General features: G+C 42.1%; 1 protein-coding gene across 1 annotated transcript; it reads left to right on the forward strand.

Moving 5' to 3' along the window:
• Window positions 1-8,784: 8,784 nt before the first annotated feature.
• On the forward strand, window positions 8,785-23,166 carry LOC311495161 (FYVE, RhoGEF and PH domain-containing protein 6-like). The gene is made up of 21 exons (XM_084554511.1): window positions 8,785-9,012; window positions 9,815-11,828; window positions 13,636-13,771; window positions 14,055-14,134; window positions 14,666-14,696; window positions 17,255-17,406; window positions 17,942-18,098; window positions 18,249-18,336; window positions 18,890-18,940; window positions 19,053-19,111; window positions 19,193-19,264; window positions 19,545-19,613; window positions 19,927-20,010; window positions 20,111-20,190; window positions 20,297-20,399; window positions 20,526-20,672; window positions 22,154-22,259; window positions 22,390-22,475; window positions 22,548-22,673; window positions 22,783-22,922; window positions 23,002-23,166. Exons 1-21 carry the CDS (start codon window positions 8,976-8,978, stop codon window positions 23,036-23,038), a joined length of 3,855 nt encoding a protein of 1,284 aa, XP_084410637.1. The 5' UTR covers window positions 8,785-8,975; the 3' UTR covers window positions 23,039-23,166.
• The last annotated feature ends 55 nt before the right edge of the window (window positions 23,167-23,221 follow it).

Below are 23,221 nucleotides of genomic sequence, written 5' to 3' on the forward strand. Positions count from 1 at the left end.
TATTCTACTAGATCATAAAAGGCTTGTCTATTATGAAAAGAACTTTTATATTCAGAAACATTTTAGAATCTGTTTGTTTAGTTTGACATCAAAAAGACTTGAATTGCAGATTTCATATAAACTACACATGTAACAAATGGTTATTAGTCGGTAATACATCATTTCAGGTCCTGCATTAATATTTATACATATTAATGGATTATAATTTTTTACTTTTATTTTAAAAAAAATTTGTTCTCCTTCTTGAGAACATGACTTTAGCTTTATATTAGTTAATCAGTCAGTAACACCCCTTCAATAGATGGATCCTGCAGTTACCTCCCTGAGCAGGTGATGAAGCACCTGCAGCAAAATCAATGCTGTGACTTATTAACAATGTCAGATGGTTTACAAGAAAATGACTAAACCAAATACGACATTAAAAAAGAATCACACATTTTCTCACTTTATAGGGCAAATAATTGAACTGCAGACTTCATATGAAGATGTATATGTGTTATAATTAATGGTTACTAATAGTTGATTTATCATTTATAAATGTATGGATAATTAGGAGCTATCATTAACATTGCATGTGTGTCTTTTTAGCTCTCTATTAATATAATCAGTAATATACATTAAATTGAGGGTTTGACCCTGCAGCTGTTTCCCTGTGAAAGACATTCAGCACCAAAATCAGTACTATTTATTAACAACAGTAGATTCTAAGTTTTATGAGAAGATGGCAAAACCATAACAATTATTTTTCACTGATGTTTATCACTTTATACGTCATTACCATTACACAGGATTAGATTCATTCATTCATTCATCTTCTATACCCGTTTAGTCCTGTTAAGGGTCACGGGGGTCTGCTGGAGCCCATCCCAGCTGTCATCGGGCGAGAGGCAGGGGTATATTTTGACAACCTAGAAGGAGTTTTAACATATGTATTATCATTCTAACATTCCACTAATCACTACACAAGCCTTTTCATAAAGTTAATGATAAATGGTGATCTTACCATGGTCCTCTTCATGCCAGAGTTAATGCAGGTAAAAGGCGATAACCATAATGAGAATGAAAAAGCATCAGTTAAGGACCTAATGGTTTTTTCGACAGACCTTTTTAAGACAGAACATCAGGGTGGCTTTGGTTGCAAGCTTGTGGAAATGAGCGGATTGGTTTACCAGGTCGGACAAGGTAGTGTGGCACGGATACTACTGTCTGTTAATGGGTGACAGGGCTATTGAGTTACATTGTCACCTTCATTGGTAGTCACCTGCTACTAGTTTTGTCCGTACACATTTTCAGTGAATCTATCTAAGGTGATATAATGACCCATATCCTTGCTCCCCAGCAGCTCTCAACTGCACAACAGCCAGTTTCTCCGTCTCATCCGGCAGCTGCAAAGAGCCAGGTACGACACAGAGATGCAGCATTGTGATAATGACACTCTCGGTGCTGTGCCTGTGCTGCCTCAGCTGGATGTGATTTGTCTTCAGGTTGGATCATTCAGCCAAAGCAGCCGTGCCCTGACGAGCCTCAACGGATCAGTTTGTGCCAGTGGGTGGTGGAGCGACTGCAGGCGGCCAGAAACCCTGAGTGTGTTGTTAACCTCTGCATCTGCATTTATACCACTTGTGTGTGAAATGGGGGGTTGCATTTCACAGTTTCTGCCACTTTTGTTCAGACTGAATTCTCTCGACGCCCAAAGGGTTGATTGGTGCTTTGTTTTTTCAGAAAATTAGATTTGCGATGTATTCTCCATAAACTCTAACACAGTCCGCACCTTTTCCTCACGTAGAAAGCTGCAAACCGCTGAGCAGGACCCGAACAAACCCCTCATACTCCGTCACTACGGTGATGTAAAGGCTAAACTGAAAGACAGGAGAAGAAAGGTCCAGCCTCCTGCTTTAGTTAACGGGATGCCCCAGATACCAGAAGTGAAGCAGCAGAATCCGGTCCAGCAGAAACTCCACTACAGGATCAGTGACGGCTCCTCGTTCATATAGTATCCTTCTGTCCTCATGTTTATTCATGAATATTTTAATTCGAGTGTTAGTCTAGAAAGCAAAGGCAGCGTATATGGAAAATGTGTCACAGCAGCTGACCCTTTGAACCTTGACTGTGTCCACTCAGCTATCCATCTGGTTGCGTGGCAGTGTGCCAGAGTCACTCAGGTCTGCCCTGTGGGGGCTTCTATACCAACGTGTTCAGTGACGGCGGTTGTCCCGTCATCCTGGCGACTATCACAGCGTTTGGACACGGGGCTGTTACGCACCCTCTTAGGTGAGCTCAGTGCTGATAATGTCTGTGTAAATTTTAAAGTGCGCTTTACTGATTTTCAAATGGCCCCTTAGTTTACCCTTCAGGAAGAGTACTGCCTTCATTCTGTGAAAAATCCCGTCATCCGTGGCTCATTAAGAAGCTTTTCTAAAGATTGAAACAATAACTCAGATGATATTGTCATTATGGTTGGATATAATATTTTTGCAGCGTGATCCATATTGGTGAGCTGAAAGTCATGAACAACTCTTTGACCTTGACTGCCTTTAAAGAAAATGTGTTTTTTTTAGAGTCTCCCAAATCAGTAGAAGAGCAGAAATAAATAAGGTGCCTCCCTAATGCACATTTATGACAGCAGTAACAATGTTGGCACATCGCTTCCACAAATAAATCAGAATAACAGAGGGTATTCCTCATAACTCTGGAATAATGTCCACTTCAATGAATGCTACAAGCATTCACCGTGCGTGTGTGACCGCTTGTCTGCTCCTAAAGCTCCACCATTACAACAGTGTGGGACCAGGACGGTGGATTCATATATGACCATGATGGAAACATAACTAAGGAGTGGAGCTGGCAGACTGATCTCACAGCGAGGGAGAAGGTCGTTATACAGGTGAGTGTGCCGCCACAGCGTTAGAATAGAAACCATGAATTTAAATAACGCTGCCTTCTCTGACAATGTCATGTTTGCAGATCTAGAAGTGGCATCTAATTTCGTTGTGCCATCAACAGTGGATACATTAAAGAGCCAAGCCTCAGGTTTAATTTGACTTAATTTACCTCTATGTAAAAATACCTGTGTGGGATATATTGACCTTTTAGCAGAGAATGCCCAGAAACCAAAAGTAAGGCATCAGCACAACTTACTATGGGGTCTCTCTGCCTTTATTAGTCTGCAGCTCTGCCAGCTAGAGATCAAGAGAAGAAGGTATTTCATCTCTTCACCCTGAAAAGCTCTTTTGTTGTTTTGGCTTAATGTTTTGGATCGCTGTCCTACTGAATTATGAAATGTCATCCAGTAAGCACACAGAAGGCTTTTGTATACCTCTGCACTTATGTAGTCGATTCTGCCAGCGGTGAAATCATCAATAAATACCATTCTGTCAGTTTTACTGGCAGCTATACTTTCCTCTTCACATATTTTTGATAGATGTTGATTACCATCACACCAGTCCAGAAACTCATTGATCCACAAATCTTCCAGTTTTCCTTTGAGGTTTTCTTAAAATGTTCTCTTGATCATTGACAAGGAAGCATCTTAGAGATTCCTGACCAGCCATCTTGTTTGCCGCTTTCTAGTTTTTCTGTGTGACGCGTTTTTTTTTTTACTGTATTTATTGTGTTATGGTCCGTCTCCCACAAGGTTCTTTCAGCAGTGAAGTAAACCTACTGAAATTGAAGCTGACACTTGGCACTTTGTCTGGACTGAATGTGCATGTGGCAATTGTCATGTTTAGGGCAAACAGAACGGGGGATGCTGGCTATGATGCATGACCTAGTGAAGAACTAACACTAATCATGTCTGACGGGACAAAGCAACTCACATTTCATAATGGCTGCTGGGCATTTATTTATTTTTTTTATAATGGGTGAATTCACAACAGCTTATGCCAGATTATGTTCAGTAAATGTGTTTTTTGTTCTCTGTAGTTGTCAGATGTGATCTCTGTGAGGCTGCTCAGTGGGACGGACGCCGTGCTCAGCTTCAGATGTGACAGTGAAAGTGTTCAACTTCCACTCTCTTCCCTGTCTAACATTCACCAGTCAGATCAAAAGGTGAGATTATAATTATCTAGTCAGTTACAAAAAGAAACAAAGACTTATTAACATTTAATATCTGTGGTATCTTCTCTGTTTTTACAGCCTTGTTTGCAGACTGAGGGAAAGTTTACCTCTGATGCTGCTCAAAACCTCCTTCTGGCGAGGAACACGAAATGTCCGGCATGGGCCCTAGGGGGCAAGAGGATCCGGACAGTAACACCTGTAAGGAACGTTTTTTTGAGAGGAGGCATGAAATGAAAAATATCAAAAAGCAGGATTATAATATTTGTTGTGCACAAATAAATTGTCAATGCTGCATTAAAAACATTGATTCCTTCCTGAGCCTGTAAAGGTTCTGGAGATAAGTCACTGTGTGAAGAACAGCTTGCTAAATGCCTTACGTTGTACTATATAATATAATCCGCCATGTGTGTAATGATGTGTGGCAGGTGTCAGTGCGCTCCCAGGAGGTCTTCCAGATGGTCAGAGATGTGGAGGGGCTGGAGGAGCCGTCAGCACCGTGGAGAAGAGGAGGGCATGTTGGCAGGGAGCTGAAGAGGCTTCAGCGGAGAGTGCTGAACGCCGTGGAAGACTGGTTGGACTATTATCGCGTGGCCATTGGTATTTACAAACCGTGCACAATTGTACCACCTGGTTAAAACTGCAGCAGTTGACATGGCATGACAAACACAATGATTAGGTATATAATGCAGAGAAAAGGAACACTGAACCAATCTGACCCGGTAAGGTTGTTTAGAGTTGTTCCATGAAGCAAAAAGTTACAGTATCACCTCATCTTGCAAACTCAACATTATTGAATAGTTCCATCAGGATCTTGTTCACGGTCACTCGTGTCACTTGGTATCTGTGTGCATTTCTGAGTGACCTCTTCTCTCCTTCAGGGATCAAATGTCGTGACGCGGTGCGGATGCCAGATGCCCCACCGAGGACCAGGCCGAGACAAGAGGTACAGTCAGCTGCTCTGCCCTCCCTGAACCCACCTGAACGGGCAGATGCTAAGCCAGTCCAGGCGGAGGAGGGCGGGGATGAGTTCCAGCAGCTTCACGGGCACCTGTCAGCACCAGCAGAAAGACCTCTGGTCCCCCCCGTCAAGCTGCCAAGGTGCACACTAACATATAAATGTCTTTATCAGCTTAACAGGTCAAAGTAAATTCACTAATCATGTGACGTCCTATGTGTAAAAACAGAAGTATAATGTCTCTAGAGGAGCTTATTTTATTGAAGAAAGAAAAAAAGAAATAGTCCATCTACCCACCTATCGAAGCCAGTGATTGATTTTGTAATAGTTACAGAAACACAGTGTTTATTGATCCGTTTCAAGTACTTCAGCTCTGCTACACCCTGAATAGATGTATGCTGCATCTTATAATTTATAGCAAGTACTAGTTCACACTTTTGACTTCTTTGTTGCCAGAAAACCTAAAAAACAACCAAAGAAGGAGCATCAAGTCACTCTGATAGGGCCGCTTCAGATTCATGGCAACATCAAACCGGAGTAAGGCCCACGTATATCACTGGCAGGCACAAACATTACAAGTCATTCAAGTGTTATCGTGTAGATAATGACATTTACCGCAGTTTTTAAGAGCCTTTTTCACAGTGACAGCTTCACTATTACCCAGGTCAGTGATTCTTCCAAGCAGCCCCGAGTCGCAGGCTTCCACCGCCGCACGCACCCCGGCTGTGGCATCATTCACCCCCTCCATCCCCCTCACGGTGTGCCCTGCTCTGCTGAGAGCTGCCCTGCTGGGGGGGAGGCAGCGGAGGAGGTGCTGCTGCAGCACTGCACTAATGCCACTGGTGACAGACCTGGAGTATGATGCCTTCGTTGCGGGCCAGCCTCCTCACAGTCAACAGATTCTTGTGGTGTGTGTGACTCCGCCACGCCAACCCGTCAACGCGCGCGTGGTGCAGAGCCAGGACGCACTGGAGGAGCTTTACAGGGGGAGGAACAAGCACAGAAGCATGCCATGCACTCAGGTGTGAATGCTGTCTTTGTCCAGACAAAACATCATGTTAAGGATGAATCTTCACTTATTTTCTTGACTTGCTGAATGTGATTTATACATAATCACATATAGGTCATATATCATATAATTTGTACTGGTGCACATTTGTGAGGACAAAAGAAGTGTTGCATAGTGTATACTAGAAAAAGGGGGTCAGTGAAACAGTCAGTAGGTTTTTATTAATGAGACTAAAAACTAACAGTAACAGGTTCATTTCATTTATCCAGTGCCAGATGGACTCATTTCGCCTGGTGAAGTATGAGATGCCAATAGAGAAGCACAGCTGTGGATTCGAGAGCACCCTGCTGCAGCGGCGACACAATGCTGCGCCTGGGATGATCCTGGTTAGTAAACCCACTGCAGATTGAGCCAAAGACTGCACGCTCTGCACAATGCGCGTCTTCATGCCCCCACTGGGGGGCAGCAGCCGTGCTTGTCTGAAGCAGTAGAGGTGATAGAAGTGGACGAGGACGACTGTAATAAGGTGTGTTATCCTGTCCAAGAAGCCCAGACATTTATCAAAAGAAAGGTTCTGTGGGCTGACAAGCGATGAGGGATGACTCCTCTTAATTACAAAAGGGAGCTCTAATTTTTAGCTCAAAGTCATGACAGCTGCTCCACTGATTTTTGCTGTAAAATGGAAATACACCCTGCAGTCCATAAATCAAAGAGGAATTACTGAAATAGCATTAGTACTTAGACGCTACAGGCCAAGAGGTCTTACTCAGAGACTCACGTACAGCAGAATGCTGTGTGCGCACACCAAAAGCTCCTGTGCTGTGAAATCTAAAACCAAAAATAACCCTAATGACTGATATGTCTTATGTTGAGAAAGAACTGAATCAGCATTATGATGTAAACCCCTCCTCCGCAATCCGGGATAGAAACCCACGGACTAAACGTTTTTTACGTATGACAGGAAAAATGAGCCGCAGCGTGTGACTGCCGCGGTGCTTTCTTCCGTTTCCACGCATACACTGTGACGTTTCTCTGTGAATGTGGTAGATGTACATCAGAGGGAAGCTGCTGTTTGTGGGCTACATGTCCGGCGCTCACAGCTGCTCAGCCAGGGACCTTCAACAGCAAATCTCCAGAACCAGGGCAGACTACAGATTAGGTCTGAGCCTCCCTAAAGACTACAAGTTCAGGTACTGCCACACCGGCGCCTCACCATCCACTCTGATCTGATTTACTGTAAATATGTAAATCATCACTGTAATCCACCCACATTAAATTAGTTACTGTGAATAGAATACATGATTGTGGGACATACAACCTCAAATAGACAAAATAAAAACTATAGTTTCAAAGCACACATGAACTTAATGCATTTTTGACATGAAAGAAATAGATTTACTGACTACTTTACTTTAGGTTTTCTGTCCCTTATTCACAGTGATACAATGAAGACTCCTGAAGACAGACATGCACACAACTCATCCAACGCAGCACAAACAGCGGGAGAAGACACACTGACCGCTTCAGAAGAAAAAGAAACAGTCAATGCAAGGTTAATCAATATCTGAAGTTAAATATTAGATTAGATGCTTCGTTTATCCTTTCACTAAATTACTTTGTTTTGTGTCGCATCAGCTCCAGTCACAGTCAAGATAACAACAGGAGACACATCCAACATTTATGGAAATCTAATAAAAAGAAAAAAAAAGAAACTACAATGTGCAGTGTATACACATGCACACTATTCAGTGACAAATGATAATAAATATATTCCTGTAAATAATGAAGCTAACGACTCTTTTCATTTATAAGTGTATGTGTTCTCTACCAGAAGACACTTATCTAATATCTTCTTCTTTAACAGAAAAAACAGTCAAGTTCCCGAGGCGTCGCTCCGAGGACAGAAAAACATTTTCATCAAACCTAAAAACACACCTGCATTTCCTCCTGTTCCGGTTGTCACACACTAGATATACTTTAAAGGAAATGAATTCATCTGTAACAATATCCAAAGTTCCTCTGTTTATACAGTCAGTGGTTAGTGCTCAGGTTAATGTCCAATCGGCCAACCAGCTCTTTGTGCAGGTTGGCACCACTGATCAGTCTAATCCGTAACAGAGATGTAATATCCCTTTCAAGTGTTCAACAGTAAGGATCATGCTCAGAGATGGCAGGGCAAAAGATCTGTCATAGTTAGTGACGACTGATGTTCCCATGTTCTCTGATCGTCTTACTTAAACATCCATGTCTGTATTAACTGTAAGGTAAGACGCTTTCATTAATAAAAATGAAAAGCTATCCTGTGGTTCGTATTCTTTTTCTAATCTTTTTCTAATCTCTTTTTTTAGCCTTCCTGGATGACTCACTGGCCGTCCATTATGTGTTTTACTTCCTCAAGCGTGGATTACAAAATAGCTGCTGGCTTACACTCATATTTCTGACCGTGTTAATATTAGACATGACGATGATGATGTGTGTGGAAAGATATGTGTGTGTGGCATGTTGGAAAATTCCTGCGCAGCAATTTTAAAGTCTCATTGAAGACAAGCTGATCTCATGTGAAGTAGATGGTAGTTGACCCAGTGATAATAATTCAAAATAATTTATTATTTTTATTATTATTTACATGTCAGACTTGATGAATGCAGTTAATCAGCAATTGAACCTTTTTCCAACCTCTTGTTGTGATCGACTTTGGACGTTCGTGGCCGCTGAGGACCCCTAGTGGACGGGTTATGTAAACTAAAGGGAAGCTCGTCGGCCGCCCTCATAGCGCAGGCACCAGCAGCTGGTGCGGCTCCGGTGAGAATAACTTGTTTGCAGCAGGATCGCAAGTGCCGCTCGAAGAAAAAGCAACAGGAAAATGTCGATTTTTGACAGATAATTTACTCTGAGTCGACGGCGCGCAGTTTACCCGGACATGAAAGGCGTGTTGTGTTGTTGATGCACTGATTTATGAGGAGCGACCAAAACAGAAGAGAAATAAGTGAAGGTGAGTGACTCGTTGGCTTTTCAGGTTAATTTGTTACCGACTGCGCGTTGGTGATCATGAATCACGAACTGCTCTAGGACTATTCATTTATTTATTGCTTCATTTCTCCTTCATAATAAAAAAGATAACCTAAAACAAATCCAGCAGTTGTGTAGTGCAAGTGTGGAATAAAATAAAAAAATATATAAAAAAACACATATGGACAGACAGTTTACAGTTTAACTGTGTGTAACTCATATTCTTCCAACTTTTTGTACATTCTTTTAAAATCTATTCACATCCACGCTTCTTCAAACTGTTGCTTGCTGAACAGGGAAATATGTGATAAACAACATTTCTTCCTGTCAGCAGGTTATCATGCAGTGCAGAAGAAGTTTTTATGACTGTAGCTCAGCTGCTAGTTTTCACGACTGACTTTACTCTCCCTGTGTTTGTTCTCCACTCTTCATCTCCCTCTTCCTCCTCCTTTGCCTGTTGACATGAGCCATTAGCTGGATTACTGTGCTGTTGTGGTGAACAAAAACCATGTGATTCCTGAACCCCCCCTCCCCAGTTTTACATTAAGCCCTGGCTTGGTAGAAAATCAGTACCACCAAGCTGATTTAAGTAATGAACTTCCATTACATAAACATCTACCAGAAATACATCAGTTACACTGTGTTGATATTTAGAATGTGCCGCTTCCGTGGTGTCAGATTAGAGCCTTGACTATTTAGTTTTTTTGAGATTAGATGTCGTTGATTCAGAGGAAATATCTTTACACACAATCACATGTGCCCGTGTTGTGTTTTTCTCTCCTCAGGCATGTATAAGCCACCTGTGGCCCCTAAACCAAAGCTGGCTCACCACCAGATGCCAGTGCTGTCTCCTCCGGCCCCCAGAAGAGATGGCCTCTCGCAGCCGTCTCCGGGCACGCGGAGGAAAGTTAAACCTGTGCTAGCCCCCAAACCCTGCCTGTCTAAACTCACCACTGCTGTGGAATCCAAGCCGCTCGTTTCAAAGAGGCCGCAGCACGCACCTGTAGCAGAAACAGCTCGGACCGTAGGGCTCCTTACCTCCCACAATGGAATACAGCAGGAGAACAAAAAGCCCGACTGGGATTATATTATTCCTATTTGCCTGTGCAGCGAAGAAAACTGCATGTGCATCAAGAACACACAAGCAAACAAAGACAAGGCGGAGAAAGACTTAAAAACATTGCACAGGACTAAAAGTGAAGAACACAGACGGGCAGTCCCTGTAACTCGAGGTATCCTGGATAAAGGCAGTGGGAACACAGACAAAGATAAATGCCAAGAGATGACGACTCCCTTCGCCTATACCAACACCTCTAACCATAAACCTTTTGAGGAGACACTTCCAGTGGACACAAACCTCATCACAGACACTGACACCTCCAGTCCTGGGGTGACTGTTAGGCCACCTCTTCCTCACAGAAAATGGAGCAATGAGGCAAATGCCAACAGAATACCTCAGAATGCACCTGGACAAGGACCAGAGGAAAATGGACTTGGCACAGAGCAAAGCAGTGTGCCCCAACCCAAACCAGTCCCAGCAGTGCCTAGGAAGCCCGTCCCTGTCCCTGTACCACGGAAACCCAGGACGGCTGTTCTGGACGATCAGGAAAAGGTGGAGGCCAAGAGGGAAGAGACAGTAAGTCAGGAAGGGAGGGAAATAAACGTTAAAGAGGTGAAAGTGACATCAGAGGGGAAGGGCAGCTCATCGCTGTCTGTCAGTGTACCTGATAGTGAAAACAATCAACCTATTTTTCTGTCTGCAAGACAAGCCTGTGCCCCGCCAGCCCCTCCGCCCAGGAAAAAACCTTTTCTGTCTGAACCCGAGAAAGAACCAGCCTCTACTCCTTGCACACAAAAGGATGTGAAGGAGGAAGAGCTGGGCTGGGACAGGCACATTTATGAGATGGAGGTATCAGTTGATGATGAGGATGAAGAGACGCAGAAGAAGGCAACAGATGATCAGGAGGCAGCTGATGGTGACTTCACATATCGTACTCATTCTTGCAATCAGCTGGATCTCGGCCAGCCTCCTGCCATCGATGTGGCAGCAGAGGAGAATGGGATGGCTAAAGTAGCTCCAAGGAAGCCAGAGAGACAGAGCGCCACAATGGCATTTATTCAGAAAAGGGAATTCACAGAGAAGAGAGAAAGGGGGAAATCAGAACATCATGGGAAAACACAAGATTGTGCTTTGAAGGATGTAACGGCGAGGGAGCTGCCTTTGCCTCCGAACGAGAAATCAATCAGAAACGTCTCAGCGACTGGAGTCACCAGGTCTTCCCGCTCCAGCCTGAGCAAACACAAAGCCAAGTCCTTCTCTGCTGCTGACCTCATTCGCTCTGACAGACAGAAGAAGAACTCTTTCAGGAAACTGCTCGACTTGAAGCTCTCAGTGAAGACGATACCCAAGCTGATGGCAAAGGGAGGCCACAGCCCAGACTCCACTGTAAGTGATAACAATCTGAATGTTCCCAAGGGCCAAGATGAATACCCCGACGTCTCTGAGCGTCTCCGCATTGAACGTAAATTGTCCTGTCCGCTTGTTGGAGTAGAGCAAAGTGTGGACGGAGATGACCTTTCTCCTAAACCCGAACGAGCCTCTATCTATGAGAACATCCCTTTCTACGAGGAGATACCAGATTACATGAATGTGCCAAAGGGAGCATCGTCCCTTCTGGCCTCCTACTCGCAGCCTGCACCCTGGCAAATGTATAGCGATGAGGGCATTTACGAGGAGCAGGAGCCATACACGTCCCTGGTGAAGAACACTGGTCAGCAACAGTCGACAGATGACGACAGGTAGATCTCATATCTTTTGCTGCCTCTGATTGTGGTTTTACTTATTAACATATTTCAGATAACTGAGTAGTTTAAAGGAGTCCTGGAAAACACCTTTCAGAGCAGATCATCGGTAAAATATGCAGTTGTTGAAAGTGTGACATTTATTAAAAGGGAAGAGCACAGAAAACCACATCACACTGTGTCTTTTGTTGCAGATTCCTGTCAGGGGAGTCTGACTAGTGTGATGACTTTCACAGCCATTTATGTGTAAATGAATGATTGACATTAACTACACTTAGGTTTAGAATATAAGCCTCATGCAATAGCTAATTATCATAAGAAATACCAATACTAGACAACCTATATGTGTATATATATATGAGTGTGTACAGGTGCAATAAGTTCACATTGTTGAGTGTAGAGCCTTCTTTGTGTCACGGTGTTTTCCACCACTGCATTGCAGCGCTGCAGTTTTTTATCAAGAGACTAAAGAGGCACCGAAACCACAACTGTTTAAATGATTAAAGGGACAGTTCATCCAAAATTCAGGTTGTGAAATGTTTGCTCCTGAGATTTCTACCTTCCCTAGAGTACCTAGAGTAAAGTGTAAGAATTGGATTTTCTCTGCTCAAAATCAGGGAAAACTGTTCACAGATAGCACAAACTGTGTTGCTGCTTTGAATCAGAGCTCACTCTCAATAGTTGTATACGTTTTATTTTATCCAATAAATAGTATTTATTAAAACAGGTAGTGGGGTCTATAATGAAGGGCAATGAAACATTGCAATTAAACTTTTAAAATGTAAATTCTGAATGCTGCACATCGATAAAAAACTATTTATCTATATTTACTGCAAAGTGTCCAACTACTTGAAAGTATGGCTGTAATTTGAGTGAACTGGCCCTTGGTTCTTGAGTAGCTCAAGTGTATTTTTTACTGTGTGTATATTGCTGGTTGTGATGTTTGTATTAATCCTTTTCTGCAAAGAATTCATAAATGACCAGTGAGCAGAAGTCAGATGGAAAAACCGGATTACGGTTTGTGCAACTGTACCCTGTGCATCGCACAGCTTAGCGTGTCAAACCCCTTTAGATCCGACTGCAAACATCACATGCTAAAAACACGCTGAGCAGCTCACAAACGGAGACCAGTCGCAGCTAGGAGAACCAGCTACTGTCAGCACGTCCTAGAATGTCTTTCAGTATTTGTTTTTTAACCTTGGCCCATTTCTTTTCGTGCGGTTTTGTTCAGGGAGGTGCCGTTGTTTAAGATGTAGCGCTCCCTCGGGGAATTCTGGCATTTTAGACATGCAGAACATCTTTAGTGCAGCTTCCTTATAGCAACACATTTGTAGACATCCTAAAGCTGCAAGGTTAAATGAACAAAGTGAGCGATGATTGGTGATTTGTGTCTGCTGGGCTTGGCAGCATTTAACAAAAACTGCTGCTCTGTGACCCGATGTAGGCAGCTGGGCCTTGGGCAGTGGTATGTGACGAGTTTGCTTATTATCATTTAAAAAAACATTTTCCCTTTTCTGTGTGAGTGAGTCTGTTCGACTGAAGCAGGAAATGTTCGAACACTTTCTCCTTCAGATAATGTGCTGAGTCAGGCATTATGTTAAAGCCTCTTCTCCAATCTTCTGAAAGTAACATCATCCCTGCCTTGAACAGTTTATTAGAGGTGTGTCATTGTGAGCAGCATTCATTAATTTATTTACTTTTTAATAAGTGCCTTCAGCATCTTCTGTGTGTCCACGACTAAGTGCATCAAGTGTTCAGGCTCTGACTACTGCTCCTGTTTTTCCCCTACCCCAACATTTAACAGAAGCTCAGTTGACGAGGAGGTTGCGTTCATGAACGAGGCCCACTCGGATGATGACATTGTGGCCAACAGCTCCGATGAGGAGGACGAGGATGACAGCAGCTCCTTCTCAAGTAAAGGCGAACATGAGCAGCCAGAGGTGAGCACAGCGAGGAGAAGCTGTTAGATGAAGACTTTAGACCCTCAAGCTGCTCAGAAATATTCCCTTGTGTTATCTTGCAGGCTTTGTTCTTTGAATTCAAAGGTAGCATTTTTCTTGATCCTGTTTGGAAGAACTTTCCTTGTATTTAATCAAAATTGTGGACATATTCTACATGGAAATAGAAGTTTCACCTGAATATATTATGATGCACACTTTGTAGCTGCTGTGAGTAATGCTGTCTAATACTAATTCACTGTCTGTGTTTTGTCACCTCTGTTAGAGTGCAGATTTGCAGAAAGAAGAGAAGAAGAAAATCAAGATATACCACATTGCCAAAGAAATTATGAGCTCCGAGAGTGTGTAAGAGTCTTCATCTTTTTTTTTTCTCTTAAAGCAGAGCTTCACTGAGTTGATTTGTTTTCTCGCTTACATTTTGTAGTATCTTGCTGTGCAGAAAGTTTTAGTCTTGTTTTCTGAGTTTTGAGACATCGGCCTCTTAGATGTAGCATATTGGACAAGAGAGGAGGCAGAGTTGGGAAATCGCAGGTGTATTAGTTCTGGCTCAGTTCTTTTAAATCTTCCAGTAAGCCATGACGGTGAACTAGAATGTGCAAGAGCCAAAACTTCCTGGTGGTGCAGTCATCTTTAATACACCTGTGCTCTCCCTGGTGTGACTAGTCAGTGTGACTCTGTGAAAATAGTTCATTGCTCTGGATAATGCATCATTACAACTGGTTTCAACCGTGGTGTTTGTCTTGAGCAAGACCTGTATGTTATGTGAAAGACATTTTAATTGATAGACATTTGACTTTTTTTGTTTTGCAGTAGTAGTAGTAGTAGTAGTAGTAACTTTATAGCTTTGCTTTCTTAACTCTCTTCTCATTCTTGTAGGTTTGTTGATGTCCTGAAGCTTCTTCATATTGTAAGTACCCTCACATTGTCACCTTCAGGCTTTATTTGCGTGACATAATCACGGCTCAGTGTTTGCTGTGACTAGAGCAGAGGCTGGTGTTTGTTCTGTATATATTTGTATACAGACCCGGTTTGCTGTCTGAGCCCCACATTCTCCATATGTAGTTGATTATGCTAGCCATCGGGGCACACCCCATGCAGGATAACTCCCCTCAGTCCCGCTTTCACGGCTCACATTCCTCATGGTTTTCCCCAGACTTTCTGCCGCTGTGTGATCTGATGGTAACACTACACTTAGTTGGATTCAGACGGGGTCATGTTGTCTCCTCGTGGTGTTTTGAGAAATTTAATCTGCAACAAGGATACGAGGATCTGATTCTTTTGTTTTTTTTTGTACTTCTCTCAAAATCTGTTTGACACAACATGCCAAAGCGCACTGGAGGAATCAGACAAAATTGTTGTGCTGTCAATCTAATTAAAGTTTTATTCATTGCTTTCTCATGACACTGCAGTTGAATCTATTTTTGCAGGCTTTATTAAGATGCTTTATGATGTAAAGTCTGGGCCTGACTGCAGATAAAAAATAATAAAAAAAAGCTGCCAGTGAAACTACATTGTTGCATTCACATTGGCTTTAAGGACAGTTAAACCTAAAGAACAAAATGTAGTCAATCCAGTTACTCTGTGAGGCTGTGGTTTTCAACAGCTGTGCTCTGACTTAAATCCATGTCAGCACGCTTACAAGCCCCAAATTATAATTAAATGGTGATGTTAGTCAGGTATTGCGTTCATCTTAGATCAACAAGCTGAAAAAAATAATGCTGAAGTACCTTTTAGTGCAATACCCCAGATGGTTACTAGATTCTGTTCAAAACTTCTTTGTCTCCAACAGACTCTCATTCAAAATAGTCGACTTATTCCCTGAAATACTAAATGTGTCCATTCTTTACACAAACCATGGAAATGGCATTTGCTGAATTAATTTCTTGTGGTCCATTAGAAAATAATCCCACAATTAATTAGATATTGGGCCTCAAAGAAAGTTGTTTATTGGCGTGAGTCTGGCTTGACTACTTGTCTGATCTGGAGTGATTGACAACCAATCCTTGGGTTGGCTGAAATTCAGACAATCATGAAAATAAGTTTATCTCACACATTTGAATATAAATATTCACAACTTCATGTTCATATGAAAGAAGGACAATAGAAACCTAAAATCTTGGACATGTACTAGAGATACAGTATACTATGGTTTGCCATGACACATGTGACACAAGTGTTGCAGTAATTTGGGCTGTGATTAGTGTTATTTATCCTCCTTCATTCTGGAGAAGAAAGACAAGAAATGCCTATTGTAATCTCTACAAAGGAATAATTTATTGCAGGGTGGCTGCATTATACTGAAGTACCTTTACCTGGCAACTGTGTGTAAATCTAATGCAAGCAAACACAAAGAAGAAGATGTAGAAGTTATGAAAGCGACCCACAAGGATGAGGCATTTTTAATACACGGAAGGCTGACAGTGCTTCTGTTAGACAGTCTTATTTGATCCGTGTTTTTATAACCTTTTCAGTTAAAGCCATTTAACAGATTTTTATCATATTTCATATATGTCTTTATTTTCACAAAAGAAAAAAAGATGAATACATCAGCAGATTCTTGGAGAAAAAAAGTCCCGAAAACAGCAAGAACGCTACAGGACTGAGTCATAAGCGATGACTCCTCTCTGTAGAGCTTAGACAGGAAGTGCTTGGGCCTCTGTGGACTGGAGAGGAATGGTGTCCAGTAATGAAGACCAGTCATACGAAGTTCAAAACAATGTTAAAGTGACCCTCTATCAGTTCTATCTTTACCAGGTGCTCAAACAGGTTTTCACAAACGGGTGGATGATAACATTTTTAATGTTTTTGTCCGAGTTATCAGTTTAGTTCTGAGCTGGCATCCTCTTTGTGTTTTGACTGTCAGTTGAAAACATGCACTGTTTTCCTGTAACTGAAGTGAGGTGAAACCATGTATTGTATCATCTTATCATCTACTCCACTCTTGTCAAAAATAGCTGCTGATGACGGTTATGTCTACATTGTAAAGAAACTATTTCTAATTCTAATTCTACCACATCCTGTCACTTCAGCTGCAGGAGGAAGAGATCAGGCATGTTAACTGCAGGGGCTCTCTGCTGGCCACTCAGTTTTATTTGCCACGTGTCCCCATAAACCACCAAAAAGGCTCCGCATCATCAGAAAGAGAAGCAGAAACAGCACCCTCAGGCTCCTCTGCCCTCCTTATTTTAGCCCTGATTCATTGTATGTGGGAAATTTAAAAATGTTTAATCTGAGTCAGGTGTGTGTGTGTAGGTCATGGGACAGCAGTATTCCTCTTTCTTAATGTTTTATATTTAAAGTCACTGAAACATCAAAATTAAAGTCTAAGGACCACGTTATTTGATATAAAGCATTTTTCTTTTTTGTCTTTCTGATCCTGTGATATCATTCTCCTCTGTGTTTTCAGACTTAAGAGAACAAGTTCACCTGTTGCTTTACTCATCTCTTTGTCTGTCTGACCTACAGGACTTCCGCGAGTGCGTGTCTAAAGCGTCTCGTCAGAGTGGGAAGCCTGTGATCGAGGAGCGCCTTCTCAACCAGATCCTGTACTCCCTGCCACAGCTCTACGAGCTCAACCAAAACCTGCTCATGGAGCTCAGGCAGAGAGTGGCTGAATGGTATGACCAAATCATAACCAAGTGCTTTGACATTTACCGACTCCATAAGCAATAATGCTTCCCTGTCACAGTACTTCACTGTAGTTGTTTGGGCTGGTTTAAATGTTTTGCGTTCAACTGCTTAGTTTAATTTCAGAGAAATCTCACTCTTTTCCCAAGTTAGGTGTGGTTTGGTACTAAACTGGCCTACACAGAGCCCTCAATCCCTGATCCCAAACCCATCCAACATTTTTTGGACAAACTAGACCCAACGCCAGATGTTGCTCACATTTGCGTCAGTTTCATAAATGCTTTTGTAACTGAATGGGAACTAAATCATGTAGTCGGAAGGGTGGAGACTGTTATAGTAGCATTGTTTTGAGATTAAATTATTCGCAGTCACATATGGACCTAAAGTTTGGGTGTCCAAATTCTGTTGCTCATGTTCTGCCTGCCTGATAAAAGCCACATTCTTGAGGACGCATGGCGTTACATGTGATACACATCCATACATCAAAGAGGTGACAAGTGCTAATCTATTTTATTTTGTATGTAGGAATGAGAATGCCAAGCTGGCAGACATTTTCCTGAAGAAAGGGCCCTACTTGAAGATGTACTCCACATACATCCGTGAGTTTGACAAGAATGTGGCTCTACTGGAAGAGCAGACTAAGAAGAACCCAGCATTCGGCGCTTTAGTGCGGAAATTCGAGGTAATGATGCTTGCTGAACCAGTTTTCTCTGTCTGAGGGGGGTGGGGCGTGTGTTTCGGTTTATTGTTGTTTCTGCATGTGTAGAGGATGTGTACGTGAGTTCCTGAAAACTGTGTCACTGGTAAACATGTGGCATTTCTTTTGCTTTAGGCGAGTCCATGTTGCGCCAGCTTGGCTTTGAAGCATTACCTTCTGAAGCCTGTTCAGAGGATTCCTCAGTATCAGCTGCTGCTCACAGGTGCATTTTCACAGCATTAAATAAATCAATCACTTACTTACTTTGCACATTTTCCTTTAGGCCACGTCAAGCTTTGTTTAAATCAAACTGAATTTTGTAGTTGTGGTTATGGGCTGCTAAAATACATGTCTGGCCAACCTGCGATTCCTCATCATAAGCATCATGCTGCCCTCTGGTGTTAAGAAAAAAACAAAATAATTGGATGGAATGGAATTTCTGCCTCTTATCCTCATATAATAAGATTTTTGAAGTGCAGCCCGGATCAGATTTGGTGACATAACATGAGCTTTAACATGAGTGAGCTTAGTGTTTAATGAGTCTAATGGATCAGGGTCGATGCCCTCAGCCCTGAAATGTGAAGAATGTCCCTCACGTCACTCTTGTATAATTGCATTATGTAAGGACCTGGAGACCTTTATATCCAGGATTTTACTTCTGAATCATTCCAGGAATTTACTATACAACAATGAGCACTTGAAATCAAGTGTGTGGATTTGGTTGATTGGTTGCACTGTTGATCCCGTATATTAAAGTGTTTATAACTTTATTTCAGACTACCTAAAAAACCTGTCTAAAGACTCGGCCGACTACAAGGACACTCAAGGTAAACCCACAGCCTTTTTACATCTTTATACCGTAAATTTTCTTGACGGTGTCAGTGGAATGGGAACATGGCCTGTCATGTATGTGATGAATGCACGTTTTCATCCACTCAGCTGCCCTCGCTATTGTGAAAGAAGTGGCCAATCATGCGAATGACATCATGAAACAAGGGGTGAGAGCAAAACAGTCGGGCAAAAACGTTCTCATAAAATGCTCCGTACATATGGCTGACCTCCACATTTTTCTCTCTCAGGATAACTTCCAGAAGTTAATTCAGGTGCAGTACCGCCTGAACGGCCACCATGAGATAGTCCAGCCTAGCCGGGTGAGATTTTATGTTAGATTTTTAAAATAAGCTTTTTTACATTTTGACTTGTCATGTCAGAAAAAGCACCAATGTGTTACCAATAACATTAATAGTGTTGCCGTAAGCTATGACACTAATCCAACATGAACAATATCAGGACCTTGACACCAAAACAGCTAATCTGAATTCAACGTGTTTGTCTGTTTTATTTTTATTTTAAGACATTTGTCTGTCAACACTCATGCTCATTCTCATTTCTGGTGGTTTAATTTGATCATATGTCCTTTGTGTGCTGCAGGTCTTCCTCAAAGAGGGTATCCTGATGAAGCTCTCCAGGAAGGTCATGCAGCCCAGAATGTTTTTCCTGGTATACGTCCATCACTTTCTCCTCTCATTTCAAGCTATGCTATGTTAGTCCAAAATGCACCTGTGAAACATTTATAATTGTTTGCAAGGAGCATATAGCCTACTGTAGATCAGAGACTCTTTGTGTTTGTGATTAAAGGTGATCAAGTCTACAACTGTATGACCTTAAACTTTGCAGTCAGCTCTTATCACAGCAGTGCAGAGACTAAATTCAGCCAAAAAACATCTTGAAATGAATCCATTTTTGTCAGTCGTTTATTAATATTATTCTGTATTAAAAACAAAACAAAACTGTGTTTACATTTGTCCTTTAGTTTAACGACACGCTGCTATACACCAAACCTGCACAGTCAGGCCAGTTCAAGCTCAGAAACATGCTGTCGCTGGCAGGGATGAAGGTGAGAGCTCCTCCTCTTGAGGCCCTTCAGATGTTTGTATTTCCACATACAATATTATAGAAAGATAAACCATGTGTTTCCGCCGCTGTTCACGTTGCAGGTTAGCAAGCCAAGTCAAGAGGTGCTTAACAATGAGCTGAACATTGAGAGTGTGCAGCGCTCCTTCATTCTTTCTGCAAGGTAACGATCAGACACACACACACAAAAGGTGTTTTTCTTTGTAGTGTATAGAACTGTGAATCTTGGGTTGTTGTTAGTACTAAGGCTTTCTTTTCTCTGCCTGTAGTTCAGCTGCAGAGAGAGACGAGTGGCTTGATGCTCTCTCAGCAGCAATCTCTGACTACACCAAGAAGAAAATCAGTTTTATACACGGCAAGGATACAGATGAGGTGAGATAACCTCAAAAATATAATGTACTTTAAGAGGCTATATTATGGTGTCTTATACAAACATATTTTATAGTGTGTGCATGAGCAGTGAGCAATACCTCGTGTTTTCTTTTCAATTTTATCCAGTTAATACCGAGTGATAGTAATGATGATGGTCCTTTGGGATCCAAAGCCCCTATATGGATCCCTGACGTACGGGTCACAATGTGCATGATCTGTGCCTGTGACTTCACGTTAACATGGAGGAGACATCACTGCCGTGCATGTGGAAAGGTGAGGTGATGGTTTATAAATATGTCCATGGTAGTCCATGGAATAGTTTTACATACTCTGATATCTGTAAAATAAATATGTAGGAGACTAGCAGTTGCCTCTTTTTACAATTAAACTGAAAACAGGTAGTTTAAATTACTACAAAGACTGGCTGCTGAGAAAGCTCACAGTGTATACTGATCAACCATAACATTATGACCACTGATAGGTGAATGAGACTGATTAAGTAGTTATCACAGCACCTGTATGTGGGTGGGATATGTTATGCAGCAAGTGGATATTTTATCCTCAAAGGTGGTGAGTTTGAAGTAGAAAGAATGGCCATGTGGAAGAATTTGAGTGACTTTGAAAAGGGCCAAATTGTGATGACTAGACGCCTGGGTCACAGCATCTCTAGAACTGCTGCTTTTGTGATACAGTGATTAGTACCGATCAAAAGTGGTCCAAGCAAGGAGAAGCTGTGAACCAGCAATAGGGTCGTGGGGGGGCTAAGGCTCAATGATGCATGTGAGGAGCTCAAATTGCTGAAAACGTTAATGCTGGGTCTGATATGAAGGTGAGCAAATAGTGCATCAGAGTTTGTTTTTTATGGGGCTGCATAGCCACAAACCAGCCAGGGTGCCCATGCTGCCCTCCTGTCCACTTACAAAAGTGAGTGCAACAGACAGTGAGCATCAGAACTGGAGCACAGAGAAATGGAAGAAGATGGCCTGGACTGATGAATCCTGTTTTCCTTTATCTCATGTGGATGACTGGCTGTGTGTGCATCCCTTATCTGGGGAACACATGACATCAGGTTAAGCTGCTGGAGGCAGTGTGTTGATTTGGCCGTTGTCTGCTGGGAGACAATAACATCCTGTTCATGTGGGTGTTATTCTGACACATACCACCTACCTGAGCATTGTTGCAGACCACATACACCCTGTCATGGAAAGTGTCAGTGGCCTCCTTCAGGAGAGTAATGTACCCTGCCACAAAGCAGGCATCGTTCAGTAATGGTTCGAGGGACACAAGTTCAAGGTGTTGACTTGGCCTCCATATTCCACATATCTCATTCTGATTGAGCATCTGTAGGATGTGCTGAACAAACAAGCCCAATCCACAGAGGCCCCTCATCAAAACTTGTAGGACTTGAAGGATCCACTGTTAACATCTGGCGGCAGACACCACGGTACACCTAAAGAGGTCTAGTGGAGTATATGCCCATGGGTCAGGGCTGTTTTGGTGTCAAAATGTGACCTACACAATATTAGGCAGGTTGTCATATTGTTTTGGTTGGTTGGTGTAACATTTGTTTTCCCCGCACAAAAACTAAATATGATTTAAGCATCAGCCGCTGTACTGGTAACCTCACAGTAATATAATAATTCAGGAAAAAAACACATCTGGCCGTGCTGCTGCAATTGTCTTGACTCAAATAATCTATATTATAATGTAGAACTGTAATAATAAATAAACTGTACTCTTTATCATCCCGTCAGGTGGTGTGCCAGTCTTGTTCCTCCAAAAAACACCAACTTGCATTTCGAAAGAATGAGTTATCTCGAGTGTGTGACCTGTGTTTTGTCACACTTCAGCAGCAAAGAAGTAAGCTCGGCTTCCATCCAACGCTGTTTGCAATCTGATCCCAGCACAATGTCATTCTCATATTGTTGTGTTGTCAGGCTGAAACATCATTTTCTGTGTATTAAACCACTGCATATTTTCTGTTTGTCAGCAACATCAGCAACTGTGTCCCCTGGACACAGAACTACATTCACCTTCTACAGGAAGCAGAAAAAGATACCAGCAGCCCTCAAAGAGGTAGCAAATGCTTTGTCTTGATTAGGTTTCATTATCTATTATGGCCAGAAAACTCATCAGATACTGTTTCAGGTGTCCGCGAATACAGACAACTCCTCCATGAGTGGGTATCTGCAGAGGTCCAAGGGAAAAAAGCATGGGAAGAGGCTGTGGTTTGTCATCAAAGACAAGGTCTTGTACACATATGCAGCAAGTGAGGTAAGGTCTCCTTGGATCAGTAAAAGCTCTGCTTATTATCATATAATAATCCAAAGTGAATTGATTTAATGTCAGTCTAATGTTTGTCTTTTATTGTTGCTTCATGCAGGACGTTGCAGCCTTGGAGAGTCAGCCCCTTTTAGGATTCGTGTTGAAAGCTGATTCTTCACAGACGTTGCAGTTTAAGCTCTACCACAAAAAGACACTTTACTACATGTTTAAAGCTGACGACAAACAAACAGCCCAAAGGTACAGTAGAAAAATAGATGCCACTTATTGTTGCATATTAAGACAAAAATACTAATTATTATCTTTCTTTTTTTGTCAGATGGATTGACTCATTCAAAGAGGCCACTGTGCTTTAACATCTGTGTGAAGCTGTTCACTGTGATTTTTCATCCTTGCCTGAAAATGTTTTACCTCAGTGCTCTCTAAATTCTACAAAAAGCATTTGGAGACACCCTAACTCTTTTATTAAAATGCTACCCTGTAATATTTTATGATAGTATTTGTATCCAATTTACTGCAGTTGCCTTTTTAAATAGTTT

Source organism: Chelon labrosus (genome assembly GCF_963514085.1).
Source record: "Chelon labrosus genome assembly, chromosome: 11".
Taxonomy (NCBI): Eukaryota; Metazoa; Chordata; class Actinopteri; order Mugiliformes; family Mugilidae; genus Chelon; species Chelon labrosus.